The 13,113-nt window shown below is 43.8% G+C and overlaps 1 protein-coding gene across 1 annotated transcript; it reads right to left on the minus strand.

Moving 5' to 3' along the window:
- Positions 1-163: 163 nt before the first annotated feature.
- LOC115166195 (achalasia, adrenocortical insufficiency, alacrimia) lies at positions 164-9,142 on the minus strand. The gene is made up of 17 exons (XM_029719968.1): positions 9,047-9,142; positions 8,735-8,846; positions 8,041-8,168; positions 7,901-7,956; positions 4,736-4,827; positions 4,563-4,609; positions 4,253-4,351; positions 2,416-2,559; positions 2,174-2,294; positions 1,850-1,974; positions 1,680-1,740; positions 1,491-1,581; positions 1,251-1,344; positions 1,092-1,159; positions 911-989; positions 709-793; positions 164-426 (listed from the first exon to the last, which is right to left on the minus strand). Exons 2-17 carry the CDS (start codon positions 8,831-8,833, stop codon positions 271-273), a joined length of 1,545 nt encoding a protein of 514 aa, XP_029575828.1. The 5' UTR covers positions 8,834-8,846; positions 9,047-9,142; the 3' UTR covers positions 164-270.
- Positions 9,143-13,113: the final 3,971 nt, after the last annotated feature.

Genomic DNA, 13,113 nt, shown 5'->3' on the forward strand with positions numbered 1-13,113 from the left:
TTAAGTAAGACTAATGAAAATCTCCAATAAAAGACACTCTCCAAACTCCCAATCACCTTATTTATCTCTTTTGAAAGAACGGGCTGGCGCTGCCTAGACCTTAACCCCATTCCACCAACCCCCTTGCCATGTCTTGGACTAGGAATTCAAAAAGACACAATCATTCACAATTTGCGTAACACTTTGTGCACGTTTATTTACAAAGCGTTCCAAAAAGAAAAGTATAAATTGTACTGAAATATGGTTTCTGTGTTAGTTTTGAGTGTGTGGTCAGGAGGTGAGTTCTGTGTAGAGAGTCTGGTTGTTGTAGTATGCTGGTCTGCCCTGGGACAGGGGGAGAGATGGGCTGCCTCCTAGGCCAGGCTGGGGATTCCCAGCACTCATAAAGCAGAAAGGCACATGGGTAATCTTCCCATTGGACCAACACTGTGGAGAGAGAATTCACTACAGTCACTAGGATGGGTTAAGTTATGCCTCACTACACCTGTTGCTCTAGTCACTGATGCACTACTGTACAACAACAGCCATGTAAAAGGGGAATTAGTGTGTGGGCCAGGAACCATTTTATGTTGCCCATATTGCCCATTGAAAACCGCTCTAAATTTCAAGTTTATCAGTGAACTCTAGCGTTATTAAGACCGGTTTAAGCAGCACTGTGAGACAACGTCTAAATGACTGGAGGCCCGCGAATGTAAAGAGTAGACTAACCACAGTCAGCTGGGCTCCATGCTGGTAGTTGGGGTTAAACTGCATCAGTCTGGGCTCTGTCCCGGCCTCCCCCTGAACAAAACCACTGACACACACACACACACACACAGTTTTTATCACTGAGACACACACACACACACACACACACAACTGATTACCACTGAGATACTTTCCTGGCAATGTAATATACTAGAGCACATACCATGGCAGAAGCTTAAAAGCGGGGCTGATTTGAGTCTTGAACACTGCGATCATGGCAGGGCGGCCCGCTCCAGCATCTCCTGACGGAGCCGATGAGAGGGAGGAAAGTGAGCAGAGGAGAGAAGACGTCAAACCACACAATCTGCTCAACTCGGAGAAAGAGGAGAGAGAACAAGCCTGACCTTTGACAAGCGCGGCCAGACGCTCTCCTCGGGGATCCCACGCCAACGACTGGATCTCCCCTCCGACCCTGACACATAGACAAACGCAACAATCAAATCAGCGAGGGGAATCAACAACTAGTGAAGTAAATGACTCGTTAACCCGGGGCCTTTCCTTACGTGATGTCTCCGTCTGGTGTATTTAAGGTGGTCTCGGACAGGTCAGCCACCACTGTTGCTGCCTTCGGCCCACCTGACATCATTAAGGGCACCCCTAGTGGACAAAGAGGAGAACTAACGTCAAAACAAACAACACAAGCACACAGCACAGTGTAAACAACTATAAAAAGGTTGATGTGCCTCATATTGTACATGGAATTGTGTGTGTGTGTGTGCGTGTGTGTGTGAGTGTGTGTGTACCTGGGTTGTCAGTGAAGGTCAGGGCATAGATGACAGTCTCTCCTTGCACACTGAAGAGCAGGCGACTCCCATCAGGACTCCAACAGCCAGTCTAGACAGTTACAGAGAGAAAGTTAGCCAGACACAGAGAGAGAGAGACACAGAGAGAGAGAGAGACAGAGAGAGAGAGAGTATTACCAGGTGTCTCACCTGACAGCGTCCCTTCAGACTAGGCCACCGCTCGCAAGTCCACATCCTGGTTTCCCAAACCCTGCAGCAACACAAAACACATGAACAACACACACATACAGTAATACAGAAACATCAAGCCCACCAACACTACACGAAGCATGAAGCTCTCCTGCACTGCCGTCTCTGACCTAAAGAGGCAGGAGGGCGTAGCAGCCAGCACGCGACTGCCATCGGGAGACCAGGACAGGTGCGTGACTCCTCCCCCTCCCACGCGGTGGAGAGGCACACAGCGCTCAACAGCTACGTCCCACACCTGACAGAGAGGAGGAGACGGCGAGAAAGAGAGAGACAGACAAGAGTCACAAAGCCCTTACGACGTCACAGTAAAATACTTTCACAGCCAAGTAGCAGTAGAGGCTGTGTGTGTGTGTGTGTGTGTGTGTGTGTGTGTGTGTGTGTGTGTGTGTGTGTGTGTGTGTGTGTGTGTGTGTGTGGACTGAGACGGTTCCTACCAGCATGGCAGTGTCCCTGGGGGAGGCTGACACCAGGAGAGGTCCGTTAGGTGACCATGCGACGGACGTGACGGGGGAATGGCCTGGGTGGGACAGGACCTGGGCACAGCCAGAGGAGGGCCTGTGGGAGGGAGGGAGACCCAAAAAGATTGAGAGAGAAATAGGGAGGGCAGAGGAAAAAGGAACATTCAAGACATAGAAATGACTCAATAAAGTACACAAGAGTGTGTGTGTGTGTATACCTGGTAGAGAGTGAGGTGGGGTCCACGTGCCAGACAAGCAGGCAGTTGTGACAGGCGACGGCCAGGGCAGACGCACACAGAGGCTTCCACTGCAGAGCCGCCACACTGCGCTGCAGACGGTGCTTCAGGGTGGGAGTAGTAGCACTGAGGAGAGTGTGTGTGTGAGAGAGACAGGGAGACCAAGGCAGAGAGATAGAAGAGAGACAATTTCACTCACCAACGGTACGTAAACACTGTAGGAACGGTGCCATAGTTTAAACACTGCACTAGGCTGGTCTGACAATATGATTGAGGACATACAATGCATTCGGAAAGTATGTCCCCTTGACTTTTTCCACATTGTTACGTTAATGCCTTATTCTAAAATGGATTCAATTGTTTTTTTTGTCCTCATCAATCTACACACAATACCCCATAATGACAATGTAAAAACAGGACCTTAGGCAGCAATTACAGCATCGAGTCTTCTTGGGTATGACGCTACAAGCTTGGCACACCTGTAATTGGAGAGTTTCTCCCATTCTTCTCTGCAGATCCTCTCAAGCTCTGTCAGGTTGGATGGGGAGCGTCGCTGCACAGCTTTTTTCAGGTCTCTCCAGAGATGTTCGATCGGGTTCAAATCCGAGCTCTGGCTGGGCCACTCAAGGACATTCAGAGACTTGTCCCAGAAGCCTCTCCTGCGTTGTCTTGGCTGTGTGCTTAGGGTCATTGTCTTGTTGGAAGGTGAACATTCGCCCCAGTCTGAGGTCCTGAGCAGGTTTTCATCCAAGATCTCTCTGTACTTTCCTCTGTTCATCTTTCCCTCGATTCTAACTAGTCTCCCAGTCCCTGCCACTGGAAAACATCCCCATAGCATGATGCTGCCACCACCATGCTTCACCGTAGGATGGTTCCAGGTTTCCTCCAGACATGATGCTTAGCATTCAGTCAAAAGAGTTCCATCTTGGTTTCATCAGATCAGAGAATCTTGTTTCTCATGGTCTGAGAGTCTTTGGTTGCCTTTTGGCCAACTCCAAGCGGGCTGTCATGTGCCTTTTACTGAGGAGTGGCTTCCGTCTGGCCACTACCATAAAGGCCTGATTGGAGTGCTGCAGAGATGGTTGTCCTTCTGGAAGGTTCTCCCATCTTCACAGTGGCACTCTGGACCTCCTGACCAAGGCCCTTCTCCCAAATTGCTCAGTTTGGCCGGGTGGCCAGCTCTAGGAAGAGTCTTGGTGGTTCCAAATTTCTTCCATTTAAGAATGATAGAGGCCACTGTGTTCTTGGGGACCTTCAATGCTGCAGAAATGTTTTGGTAACCTTCCCCAGATCTGTGCCTCGACACAATCCTGTCTCAGAGCTCTACGGACAATTCCTTCGATCTTATGGCTTGGTTTTTTCTCTGACATGCACTGTCAACTGTGGGACCTCATATAGACAGGTGTGTGACTTTCCAAATCATGTCCAATCAATTGAATTTACCACAGGTGGACTCCAATCAAGTTGTAGAAACATCTCAAGGATGATCAATGGAAACAGGATGCACCCGAGCTCAATTTCGAGTCTCATAGCAAAGGGTCTGAATACTTACGGAAATAAGGTATTTCAGTTTTTTTTTTTATACAGCAGCAAACATTTTCACTTTCTCATTATTGGGTATTGTACGTAGATTGATGAGGAAAATGTTTTACCTAATCACATTTTAGAATAAGGCTGTAAAGTTACAAAATGTGGAAAAAGTCAAGGGGTCTGAATACTTCCCGAATGCACGGTAGGTTTCATCCGAAGCCAGCCCATAGAGTTTGATAGTCAATGACACACAGAGAGAGAGAGAGAGGACCATTGCGACAGACTTAACCTCTTGGAGTTGTAGATCTTGATGGAATCGTCTGAAAGGGCCACAGCACACTTCTGTGTGTGTGGGTGCCAGGCAAAGCTCCGCACCGCACAGTCCGACCTGAGACACAGGGACCAAGAACAGGAGGACAATTACAGATACATATCCCACTTCAGCCATGATTTCAGAGAGTATGCATTTGTGAGCATATACCCCTAAAGTAAACAAATAGCTCATATTTGACAAGGACATACATAACATAAGTGTATATTTAAGGATCCGATTGGGGATAAATCAACAAAAAAAAAAAATAAAAAAAAAATAGTCTTACCAGTCTAGCACTTGGGAAAACTCGGCGGTCATTTCCTCGCTGCTCAACTGAAGACAAAGGGCAGATAACGACAGTCAATTTGAGAAGCCTGCAGAATCCAAACCCACCCCTGTATTGTTTGATTAGAACTGCCTGAGAATTAGCCATGTGAAACGACAGGCTGGGCCACTTACTGTGAGGTGAGGGAACAGAGAGCTGTGGAAGGAGGAAACCCAGCGTAGCAAGGCCAGGACACAGCTCGAGCTCACCCCTAGCCACTTGGGCACTGGGAACACACACACCAATTAGGAGACGGACTGAAACGCTCAAATCAACCTATAACATTGGTTTACATGTCCAGGTTAGGTTGTTGAACGTGATGGTATGAAAATGCTTTTAGAACATAAGATTTGAGAAATGTTTTATTTTTTTTAAATGTAACCTTATTTAACTAGGCAAATCAGTTAAGAACAAATTCTTATTTACAATGACGGCCTACCCCGGGCCTAACCCCGGACGACCCAATTGTGCGCCGCCCTATGGGACTCCCGATCACGGCCGGATGTAACGCAGCCCGGATTCGAACCAGGGACTGCAGTGACGCCTCTTGCACTGAGATGCAGTGCCTTAGACCGCTGTGCCACTCAGGAGCAGCCATAATCAAACAAGTGAATAAACGAAAAGCTAAAACAACCAATTTGAGATAAAAAAAAAACAAAATACTCACAACCACGTTAACAAGCCTGTATAGTCCGGTCAAAAATGCATTTGCATATGTATGAGCACATTCAACTTGGCTACATTACATGGGCAGAGGCATCAGATCTACTGTTACCCGACATTAGTAAACTAGCTAAATGCATGATGTCCACAATAACATTCAAAGCAGGCAGCTAGCATCGAATAAGCGCCTAGTGTCCATTCAAAAACCCACTTACACATGTTTTTGTGTTCATTCAGAGGGTAAGGTCTAGCTGTGTTAAACATTACAGTAGTTTTGACATGGGTAACGGATCGTACTGCGTTAGCCAGAGCTAGCCAACAGGCTAACTGCACGGTAATGCCCACAATAACTAAGTCACTTTTGCTGGCAGATCATGTACATTACGCATTAAAACGGTATTCAATATGGTTTGCAGTGAGGGACTTCAGATGTGCCAAACCTCGGAGAGGCTAGCTAGATACCTGGGCTAGAAAAACGAGTATTCAGTCAATGCAAGCTAGTTAGATGTCTGTTCTGAAAGAGTTAGCTACAGATAAGCAGGGTTGTTAACAGTGTCCACTCCTATTAAATCAATGGCAGCTAGTTGTGAGACAAATGATGCTGCCAATGTCCATAGTAAAATAACTGTAGCAAGACGTTCTGCTAACGTCACTAGATAGCAAAATATCCATCAATGATAGCTGAGCTTTCTGCGGTTTGGACTAGCTGGCTAGCTATGATAGCCCACCTTGCAGGGTGTATATGTTTGTCAATTTATCATTCATGTCACGTTACCTGACTAGTTTCTAACGAAATAGCCTTCTAAAATGGCTCTTATTTTTCTACGTTTTTATTGTTAAAATAAAAAAATAAAAAAAAACACTCAATGAGGCTACTAGCACGCATTGTAATCTGGGCTGCTTGTCAGACCAACCGTTCAAGTGATGTCATTGATGATGATACGTTATCAAGACGGCGGCATGCAGTAGTCAGCTGAGGCAACGTTTAAATGTTTTAACCTCTTATGGCTAGGGGGCAGTATTTTCACGGCTGGATAAAAAACGTACCCGATTTAATCTGATTATTAGTCCTGCCCAGAAACTAGAATATGCATATAATTATTAGCTTTGGATAGAAAACACTCCAAAGTTTCTAAAACTGTTTGAATGGTGTCTGTGAGTATAACAGAACTCATTTGGCAGGCCAAAACGCGAGAAGATTCTGTACAGGAAGTACCCTGTCTGACCATTTCTTGCCCTTCTTTGTCATCTCTATTCATTACAGAGGATCTCTGCTGTTACGTGACACTTCCTACGGCTCCAATGGGCTCTCAGAGCCCGGGAAAAACCTGAATGACGTAATTCAAAGCCCTGGCTGAAACACACGAGCGCTTTTGCTAAGTGGTCTATCAGCAGACAAAAGGCTTAGGCGAGCGCACTGGCCGCCCCCGCCTTTCTGTTTTTCCCTCTATTTACCGAAACACAGATTCCCGGTCGGAATATTATTGCTTTGTTACGAGATAAATTGCATAAAAATTGATTTTAAACAGCGGTTGACATGCTTCGAAGTACGGTAATGGAATATTTAGAATTTTTTTGTCACGAAATGTGCCATGCGCACGACCCTGATTTACCATTGGGATAGTGTCTAGAACGCACGAACAAAACGCCGCTGTTTGGATATAACGATGGATTATTTGGGACCAAACCAACATTTGTTATTGAAATAGAAGTCCTGGGAGTGCATTCTGACGAAGAACAGGAAAGGTAAGACCATTTTTCTTATAGTAAATCTGATTTTGGTGAAGGCTAAACTTGCCGGGTGTCTAAATAGCTAGCCTGTGATGGCTGGGCTATGTACTTAGAATATTGCAAAATGTGCTTGATCCGAAAAGCTATTTTAAAATCGGACATATCGAGTGCATAGAGGAGTTCTGTATCTATAATTCTTAAAATAATTATGCTTTTTGTGAACGTTTATCGTGAGTAATTTAGTAAATTGTTAGTAAATTCCCCGGAAGTTTGCGGGGGGTATGCTAGTTCTGAACGTCACATGCTAATGTAAAAAGCTGTTTTTTGATATAAATATGAACTTGATTGAACAAAACATGCATGTATTGTATAACATAATGTCCTAGGTGTGTCATCTGATGAAGATGATCAAAGGTTAGTGCTGCATTTAGCTGTCTTCTGGGTTTTTGTGACATTATATGCTAGCTTGAAAAATGGGTGTCTGATTATTTCTGGCTGGGTACTCTGCTGACATAATCTAATGTTTTGCTTTCGCTGTAAAGCCTTTTTGAAATCGAACAGTGTGGTTAGATTAACGAGAGTCTTGTCTTTAAATAGCTGTAAAATAGTCATATGTTTGAAAAATTGAAGTTTTCGGATTTTAGAGGAATTTGTATTTCGCGCCACGCCCATCATTGGATATTGGAGCAGATGTAAGAGCTTAACATACATTTGTTCTCAGCAGTTTTAGGTGTAGGAATATGCTTCTTTATCACATTTGGTTATCAAAATGACCTTGACTTACAAAAATGTTTCAGATCATCTTTAAAAAGACAAACTCTTGCATGACAGTTTCTTATCTAAAGCGCACACTGCATGTAAACACTTTCATGACAGTGGAAGAATGACGATAACATGGCACTCACCCTCTGCGCTGGAGTTGGCAATCTCATTTAGGAGTCCAGACAGGCCTGCATCACGCCTAGCAGACAGACACAGAGGTGGGGATTAGTGAACAGGGCTTCAGAATCGTGTGTGTGTGAGAGAGAGAGAGAGACAGACACACCAAGCCCCTGCACTCCTTGTGTACAGCGTCTCACAGTGGTCCCTAAAGGCTGACTTGCTGCTGCTCTCTGGCCGGCTGTGAGGCTTCAGTGACTCTCGCGGGAAGTACAGATTCAGAGCAGGTGAATCCTACAGCAAATGGAAACACATACAACATTATACATACTGTAGGTCTTGCTCTCCACACACACACACCTTTGCCTAATATTAGGTGATGACATTAAACATCCAAGCAATGCAGTGACAGAAAGTTTGTGGCAACTCGGTAAGTTACACTGTAGCTAGTGGTGACTAGTAGGTTAACAGGGGTGGGTATAATTTGTGGAACGTTCTAACAGGAATCTGTTCCAAAAACGTAAAGTACAAGGTTGCCAACAAACAACGCATACAAAGTAGCATGATCAACTCGCCACGTAGCTTATTCTTAAAGTTTGTCCATAGGTTACCAAAGTGAGGAAAGACATTTTTCGGAATAAACGTGGTGAGTGAAAAACGTTATGAAATAGCCCACTCTCTACCCGGTATCCTATTCTGCCGCTATACAACTTTGTATGCGTTGTTTGTTGGCAACCTTGTTATTTGCGACGTTTTTGGAACGGATTCCTGTAGGAACGTTCCACAAATTATACCCCCACCCTGTTAACAGTAGTAGGGGATTGACAATGATACGGTAGCCCGCCCGCCCACCCACCCACCCCAAACCAGACGGATGAATCTGTGCTGGACTCGTCGTACTGCGAAGTCTCTCCGTCGCCGGACAGCGGTGGGGGGAACAGAGCCAAAGAACACATCATAACCACATTCCTCCTGAAAAAGACACATCACATTTAGCAAGCTCAACATTCAGCCATCACATGCAGCTGCTAGCGAAGTTAGCCAGATTGCTAGCTAGTCATAAACGTTAGCTAGTAAACTTAGTTTGATTGGCAATTTATCCATGCAAGCAAGCTAGACGGAGAATTACTAAATACAATTACTCAGTTTCCCATGTAGCTGTTCTTAACTACCTTTCTTTTCCTGTAAAATGTAGCTAGGTTTGCTTCAAAACGCAGATTTACGTCCGTCAGGAAAGTTGAATAAACTACGGAGGCCTGTAAAAGGCATACAATACGGAGAATTTCCACAACGCGGACTTACTTTGCCCAATGGTGCATGCGCTGCTGTCATCTACCGGAAAAATAGCAGCATTACATCCTATTTCGCCCGCTCCAAGTAGCGCTTACTTCACGACTTTAGGCCCGCCCGGCCCAGCATGTATTTGTAGTCTACTTCTGTGCTGCTATAGCCCCTTGCTTTAGCTACTGACCTGGAGTTAGCTAAATATTTTCATAAAGAAACTGATAAAACACACAGGTGCAAAATCAAGGTGACTTACAAAGATGAGAGCCAAGAGCAAGAGAGGGAGTTGTGGACAATGTAGTGTCCACAACTAAATAATCAGAATGGAATCTGAAAGGACACGTGTCCTGAGGCACGGTGGTGTACTACATGCACATGCTAACAGAAAGGAATGGGTAAAGTATTCACTGAGTAAAGTATTTCTATACAAGTATTCACTGAGTAAAGTATTTCTATACAAGTATTCACTGAGTAAAGTATTTCTATACAACAACAAAAAAACGGATCTCTTAAACGTTTCGTTCATGTTTGTTCTATTATCTATCTATACAATAGGCCATAGATGATTTTGGCCCAATAGGCCTGGTATATGCCCATGTTCAAGAAGCTTTCCGTTTTGATTGGGTTATTTTGCCTAAAAACCTTTAGGCCTACCTATATAAATAAATACAAAACTCAGGGTCACTGCCCAGCCTGTCAAGAATGGCGAAAATTATGTTTAACATCCCCAGTGGCTCTGCAAGTGTAGAGAGGATATTCTCTGCTGCTGGCCCGCTCTCCAGGCACCATCACATGAGCCTGAAGCCACAGACTGGCCAAACCCGTGTTCCTAAAAATGAATTCTAAAAATGAATTCAAATGCACTAATAAGTCATTTTTCAATTCATTTGTATTTAATTCTAAGTAAGTCACAGCATATATACGAAATGTATAGACTATAATGATTTAATACAACAAAATGTTGAATGCTTTATGTCCCTGCCAGCCTATTGTGTCACACTCGCAAATGCTTCACAATGTATTTCTTTGTAGGCTATAGCTTTGAAATAATCTAAATAATATAGCCTAAATAATGATTTTTATGTTCCTTCTTAGACTTCCTGTCTGGCTCCTGACCTATTTGGAGTGTTTATATGCTGTTTAATATGACATGTTGTTGTTGTTACATTCACCTTTTCATGTTTATTCAAATACTTTTCATTCAAATCATATGATTTGGTTTCAATACCTTAAAACCAAATGGTAGATCCAGGTAGTCACAAAAATAGATGGGTGGTGGTTAAATTGTGATATTAATGAATGGAGAAAATATCGAGCGGAAGTTTTTTTTTCTGTGAGCACAGAGCGGTTTTTAGCAGAGACGTTGAAAAGGACCTGGAGCACCTGAGCAGTGAGGTATTTCAAACCGCTCAACTCCGCTCACATACTCTGGTTCACACTGATGCTGTTTGTTACATGGCCTGGATGAACCAAACAAATTGTAAAAACGAATTGTAGAAATGTAATGTTGGCAGTGGCGAGCTGTCATTCAGGGCAGGTGGGGCAGAGCCCCACCGGTTTTGAGCCCCACATGTTTTTTTTGCCTGTTCTGCATGTTATTTAGGCATTAATACATATCACATATCAGTTTGCAAACAATGTAAAATATATATATATATCACTGAGTTAATAAAGCTGCATACAAACATGGTCTTTTTTTTGTTTTCTTGAGTAAGGCAGCTCCAAAATGCAGGTGTTTCAGCCTAGCTCAGTGTTTTCTGTTGTGGTGGGGCAAGCCAGCAGAAAATGCAGAGAGTTGCACTGTGATTGGCTCAGTGTTCTGTCACTCATGGGGACACTACGTCACCGCCAAGTCTAATGGTAGACATAAAAAATTCTAGCCCCTTGGGTGCTGCCACAGAGTTACATTAGAAGAGCCCATCCAAGAAGGCTCAAGGTCACTGGCCACAGATAAAATGACATCAAATCACTTTTTATCTACAGTAGCTTTGATTGGACTGATCATGTCAACATCATACTTTCAAAATCTTAGCTAGCAGTCATCATCATGAATCAAGTCGACGATCTACTGGCAAATCCTTTTTCATCCTTGTCATATGAAGGGAAATAATGAAGAGAAATTATAGATAAATGTATTGGTGCTCATCGGCCATTGGACATAAACATTACACAACAAGTTGGAAATCGCAAATTCAACAATGACTGGTTGGGAAGGAATCAGTGCCTAACTGCTATTCAATGGAGTGTCCATATGGTCCAAAGTCTAAGAATAAGGGTCTCTTTTCCTAGTTTAAAATGATAAACATTCAACATTAGCCATGCTGTCAATGAAGCATGATTTGTGCCGCGCTCAAAGGAACAGTTAACTCGGAACTGCAAAATCTGACTTTGGTGAGTTCAAGACAACTGGGAACTCGGGAAAAACAAGCTACGACTGGGAAAATACGTTTTGAATTTTCATCCAACGGAATTGTAAATCGGTAATTCATGCCTCTTTCTAGAGCTAAGACCTGAAGATCACTGACATCATCCATGATTCAACCTTTTTTTTCAAGTTATAAATCCAGAGAATGGCAGACTGATAGTTTGAAGACAAAATTTGCACAAGAAGGACCGTCGTGCCACCTTCCTGTTCAAGTGAGCAAAGCACAACAACCCAGCTATTTTAGATTTTAAACTCTTCAAAGTAGCCACCCTTTGCCTTGATGACAGCTTTGCACACTCTTGGCATTCTCTCAATCAGCTTCATGAGGTAGTCACATGGAATACATTTCAATTAACAGTTGTGTCTTTCCTTCTTAATGCGTTTGAGCCAATCAGTTGTGTTGTGACAGGGTAGGAGTGGCATACAGAAGATAGTCCTATTTGGTAAAATACCAAGTCAATATGATGGCAAGAACAGCTCAAATAAGCAAAGAGAAACGACAGTCCATCATTACTTTAAGACATGAAGGTCAGTCAATGGGGAAAATTTCAAATACGTGGAAAGTGCAGTTGCAAAAACCATCAAGCGCTATGATGAAACTGGCTCTCATGAGGACCGCCACAGGGAAGGAAGACCCAGAGTTACCTCTGCTGCAGAGAATAAGTTAATTAGAGTGACCAGCCTCAGAAATTGCAGCCCAAATAAATGTAACAGACACATCTCAACATCAACTGTTCAGAGGAGACTGTGTGAATTTGGCATTCATGGTCGAATTGCTGCAAAGAAACCACTACTAAAGGACACCAATAATAAGAAGAGACTGGCTTGGGCCAAGAAACACAAGCAATGGACAATAGACCGGTGGCAATCTGTCCTTTGGTCTCATTAATCAAAATTTGAGATTTTTGGTTCCAAACGCCGTGTCCTTTTGAGAGGCAAAGTAGATGAACGGATGATCTCCGCATGTGTGGTTCCCACCGTGAAACATGGAGGAGGTGGTGTGATGGTGTGGGGGTGCTTTGCTGGTGACACTGTCTGTGATTTATTTAGAATTCAAGGCACACTTAACCAGCATGGCTACTACCGCATTCTGCAGCGATATGCCATACTATCTGGTTTGCGCTTAGTGGGACTATCATTTGTTTTTCAACAGGATAATGACTCAACAACCTTCCAGTCTTTGTAAGGCCTATTTGATCAAGGAGGAGAGTGATGAATTGCTGCAGCAGATGACCTGGCCTCCACAATCACCTGACCTCACCCAATTGAGATGGTTTGGGATGAGTTGGACTACAGAGTGAAGGAAAGGCAACCAACAAGTGCTCAGCCTATGTGGGAACTCCTTCAAGACTGTTGGAAAAGCATTCCAGGTGAAGCTGGTTGAGAGGATGCCAAGAGTGTGCAAAGCTGTCTTCAAGGCAAAAGTGGCTACTTTGAAGAATCTCAAATATAACATATATTTTGATTTGTTTAACACTTTTTTGCTTACTACATAATTCCATATGTGTTATTTCATAGTTTTGATGTCTT

The sequence above is a fragment of the Salmo trutta genome, chromosome 28 (assembly GCF_901001165.1).
Source record: "Salmo trutta chromosome 28, fSalTru1.1, whole genome shotgun sequence".
NCBI classification, from domain to species: Eukaryota; Metazoa; Chordata; class Actinopteri; order Salmoniformes; family Salmonidae; genus Salmo; species Salmo trutta.

What these genes read in the sequence shown, in the direction of transcription:
- LOC115166195 (XM_029719968.1), bottom strand. Translation starts at nt 8,833, where the DNA reads ATGATGTGTTCTTTGGCTCTGTTCCCCCCACCGCTGTCCGGCGACGGA. An exon ending in ATTCATCCGTCTGGTTTGGG is followed by an intron (nt 8,169 to 8,734) that starts GTGGGTGGGTGG and finishes CATTTGCTGTAG; the next exon opens with GATTCACCTGCTCTGAATCT. An exon ending in ACACCAGACGGAGACATCAC is followed by an intron (nt 1,160 to 1,250) that starts GTAAGGAAAGGC and finishes TCTATGTGTCAG; the next exon opens with GGTCGGAGGGGAGATCCAGT.